The 4,612-nt window shown below is 41.5% G+C and overlaps 1 protein-coding gene across 1 annotated transcript; it reads right to left on the reverse strand.

Moving 5' to 3' along the window:
- Positions 1–1,632: 1,632 nt before the first annotated feature.
- On the reverse strand, positions 1,633–4,088 carry LOC128690597 (homeobox protein MSX-3-like). The gene is made up of 3 exons (XM_070086315.1): positions 3,670–4,088; positions 2,819–3,305; positions 1,633–1,766 (listed from the first exon to the last, which is right to left on the reverse strand). Exons 1-2 carry the CDS (start codon positions 4,004–4,006, stop codon positions 2,950–2,952), a joined length of 693 nt encoding a protein of 230 aa, XP_069942416.1. The 5' UTR covers positions 4,007–4,088; the 3' UTR covers positions 1,633–1,766; positions 2,819–2,949.
- Between the last annotated feature and the right edge of the window lie 524 nt (positions 4,089–4,612).

A 4,612-nucleotide genomic window follows, 5' to 3' on the forward strand; every position in this document is an offset into this window, starting at 1 on the left:
ACGATATACATCACTCAGTGTATATACACTGCACGATATACATCACTCAGTGTATATACACTGCACGATATACATCACTCAGTGTATATACACTGCACGATATACATCACTCAGTGTATATACACTGCACGATGTACATCACTCAGTGTATATACACTGCACGATATACATCACTCAGTGTATATACACTGCACGATGTACATCACGCAGTGTATATACACTGCACGATATACATCACTCAGTGTATATACACTGCACGATATACATCACTCAGTGTATATACACTGCACGATATACATCACTCAGTGTATATACACTGCACGATATACATCACTCAGTGTATATACACTGCACGATATACATCACTCAGTGTATATACACTGCACGATATACATCACTCAGTGTATATACACTGCACGATATACATCACTCAGTGTATATACACTGCACGATATACATCACTCAGTGTATATACACTGCACGATATACATCACTCAGTGTATATACACTGCACGATATACATCACTCAGTGTATATACACTGCACGATGTACATCACGCAGTGTATATACACTGCACGATGTACATCACTCAGTGTATATACACTGCACGATATACATCACTCAGTGTATATACACTGCACGATATACATCACTCAGTGTATATACACTGCACGATATACATCACTCAGTGTATATACACTGCACGATATACATCACTCAGTGTATATACACTGCACGATGTACATCACGCAGTGTATATACACTGCACGATATACATCACTCAGTGTATATACACTGCACGATGTACATCACGCAGTGTATATACACTGCACGATGTACATCACTCTGTGTATATATACACACAGCGGACCGTCATGTACACTCCAGATTTACAAGAATTATTTTTAAGATTATCTGTAAGAATTATTTACAGGATTTTAAATTATTACTATTATTGTTAGGATTATTATTATTATTATTATTATTATTATTATTATTATTATGATTGGTATTATTATTTTTATTATAATTAATATTGTAATTATTATAATTAATATTGTAATTATTATAATTAATATGGTAATTATTATAATTAATATTGTAATTATTATAATTAATATTGTAATTATTATAATTACTATTATAATTATTATAATTACTATTGTAATTATTATAATTAATATTGTAATTATTATAATTAATATTGTAATTATTATAATTATTATTAGTAGTATAATTATTGTAATAATTATTATGCATAGCGTTGTATAATTGTGGAGGAAGCGCTAAACCCGTAGGGAGGGGGCATCCAGCGCCTTGGTTAATTGAGGCAACGAGGTTCGATCCGAGGCTCGGAGATCTGCTGCCCTGGATCAAGATCCCGGACACCAGGATGACGTCACTGACACAAAAAAATTCTCTCAAGATTTTATTTTTAATATTTACAAAATAAATTATTTTACATTTACTGCAGAGATGTATTATTATTATCACAGTTAATAACTCCGTCTTGCAGCAGTGAGGGCGTGGGCGTGCGGGCGGCGTGGGCGTGTGGGCGGCGTGGGCAGTGTTAGCGTCGTTGGTGTAGGTGTTGGGGGGGGGGGTAAGGGTCATGTAGGGTGGTGGGGTGTGGGTGGTGTGGGCGTGAGCTAAGTGGGCGGCATGGTTGTGATGTGGGCGGCATGGGTGTGGTGTGGGCGGCATGGGTGTGGTGTGGGCGGCATGGGTGTGGTGTGGGCGGCGTAACCAAGAGCGACTGATGAATCTGTGTAAGAAGAAGAATAGAGTAAAATTTATTAACCAATAAATACCCATATATATATATATATATATATATATATATATATATATATATATATATATATATATATATATATATATATATATATATATATATATATATATATATATATATATATATATATATATATATATATATATATATATATATATATATTGAAACTTATATCTTGATTTTTTCAAAGTTTATTTCAATACATTTAAGTTTTTTTTGGCCACAAATGCCTCGTAAGTGTTTAGCGCTTCAACATGAAGCCATTTATTTATGAAAAATAAAACAACGGAAAAGTTCTAATGAACGTGAGACACAAATATTTAACTTCCATAAAAAATAAGTTTTTTTTTAATAAATTTTATGATTAAGTTTTATAAATAAATACGTTTGATTATTAAGTTTAATAATTAAGTTTTATAATAAGGTTAAGTTTTATTTTGGTGTTTAATAAATACGTTTTATTATTCTATTTAAAAAAAAAATCGCGATTAATAATTATCAGCCACACTGTAAGTCACACTATCAGCCACACTATTAGTCACTATCAGTCACAGTATTAGTCACTATCAGTCACAGTATTAGTCACTATCAGCCACACTATTAGTCACTATCAGCCACACTATTAGTCACTATCAGCCACACTATTAGTCACTATCAGCCACACTATTAGTCACTATCAGCCACACTATTAGTCACTATCAGCCACACTGTTAGTCACTATCAGCCACACTATTAGTCACTATCAGCCACACTATTAGTCACTATCAGCCACACTGTTAGTCACTATCAGCCACACTATTAGTCACTATCAGCCACACTATTAGTCACTATCAGCCACACTATTAGTCACTATCAGCCACACTGTTAGTCACTATCAGCCACACTATTAGTCACTATCAGCCACACTATTAGTCACACTATCAGTCACATGTTACTTGTGATAAGTGACTGATAATCTTATAAGAAATATGAAAGACATGATTGAATTAATTAGTGAGGGTGAGGAGAGGCTTGAAACCGACCTGTGTGAGGATGACTGTAGGCTGGACGGAGGTGTGGGAGGAGCAGCCTGACGGAGGTGTGGGAGGTGCAGCCTGACGGAGATAGCAGCCGGAGCTGCTGAGGCTACCTCAGGGACGCGCATCACAGTGCACTACCCGAGGAGGGGCACGAGGGGTCGCTGGAGGGGCAAGGAGGGCAGGTGGCCTCCCAGGGGCAGGAGGCCGCCGTAGGCCGGGTACAAAGGCCTCGTCAGTCGCTCCAGTTCGGCTTCCTTCAGGCGCTTGTCCTTGGCGCGGCGGTTCTGGAACCAGATCTTGACCTGTGTCTCCGTCAGGTTGAGCGAGGCGGAGAACTCTGCCCGCTCAGCGATGCTCAGGTACTGCTTCTCACGGTACTTCTTCTCCAGCGCCAGCAGTTGTTCCGAGGTGAAGGGCGTCCGTGGCTTCCTGTTGGGTTTGTGTTTCCGCAACACCACAGAGCTGGGCAGCTTAGGCAGGGTAGGACCACCTGCGGGACACCCACAACCTAGTTAATTCTTGAAATTCTAGCCTTCTTTCCTTTACCCTCTCTAAAAACTACAACAGCAAAAAATTCTAAATCTCCACCACTAAACATTTTCGTGTAGAATCTTAGTGAATTTTATTACTAAAATAAGAAAAAATTCTTTCTTCCGTCTCTAAATGTCTGAAACTACAGCTATAACCTAATGTTTCGGAGCAAAGTTCTCGCTGGATTTTGATCTGTTGGCTATAAAGACTAACATTGTTTTTCTCCCTCTGCCTTACAGCACGGGAATGTTCTCTAAACTGCTGGTAGAAGTAAGTATTACTGAGACGGTGTAGGAAGAAAATAGGTGAGTGTTGGTACCTACCATGAGCGGAGGCGGCGAACTGTAAGTAAGGATGAGCAGGGAACCACTGTGAAGGAACCATTTGCTGGAGGGGACGCACTGCCGCCGCCGCCGCTGCTGCGGGACTCTGCGACCGCTCGGAGTCCTGACTGAGGAACGACACGTCGCTGGAGGCACTGCACGACGAGGCGGGACGACAGGAGGCGTCGCTGGAAGCACTGCACGATGAGGCGGGACGACAATCTAGCTCCGGGGACGTTGTGGAGGAACTGACAGGGGTGTGGCGACGCCCCAGGATGGAGTCTATACTAAAGGACAACCTGGGCTTGTGCTCCGACACAGGCGACGGCTTCTCCATGTTGGCCAATGAGAAAGAGAGAGAGAGAGAGTGAGACACACAGCAGCAGTCCCCACAACACCAGGGTAATGAGAAATCTAGCGAGCCGTTATGAAGCTTGGTATTTATAGGATGGAGGCGGCGGAGGCGGCGCTACCGTGATCAAGGGAGGAGTCTCTCTCAAGACCAATCACACAGCACCTCCCTCGCTACCATCATGGCGATTACCAACTCTTCCATCACATTCATTATCCCTCAACAACTCACTTCATCTCATCGTACATTCACAGCACACTCGCAGACAGACCCACAGAGCAGTGACTACCAACACATAAATGCAAGAATAGTGGATATATTTGGAGTAAACACGAAATAACAGAGAAACGTTGCAGTGGCAGCAAGAGTCATCCATCGCACAGCCAAGTCAGACTCCGCCTCCTCCGCCCTCTGTAAACAGCAGAGGGCGGCTCATTCGCCTGCTTTCGCCAGCAGCAGCCTCATCGCCGCCGCAGCCGCCGCCGCCGCCGCCGCCAAGTACCGTAAAATAAACATGTTGATTTATTACGTTTCATATTTTAGCGCAAAGTACGGGAGTTTAGGAGAGGTGAAACTTGTGGCAGTGGCGAG

This window comes from Cherax quadricarinatus, chromosome 1, assembly GCF_038502225.1.
Source record: "Cherax quadricarinatus isolate ZL_2023a chromosome 1, ASM3850222v1, whole genome shotgun sequence".
NCBI classification, from domain to species: Eukaryota; Metazoa; Arthropoda; class Malacostraca; order Decapoda; family Parastacidae; genus Cherax; species Cherax quadricarinatus.

Excerpts from the sequence above, each read along its gene's own strand:
- LOC128690597 (XM_070086315.1), bottom strand. The coding sequence starts at position 4,006 with ATGGAGAAGCCGTCGCCTGTGTCGGAGCACAAGCCCAGGTTGTCCTTT. Across the intron at positions 3,306-3,669 it reads GTTCGCCGCCTCCGCTCATG|GTGGTCCTACCCTGCCTAAG; the intron begins GTAGGTACCAAC and ends GGTGTCCCGCAG.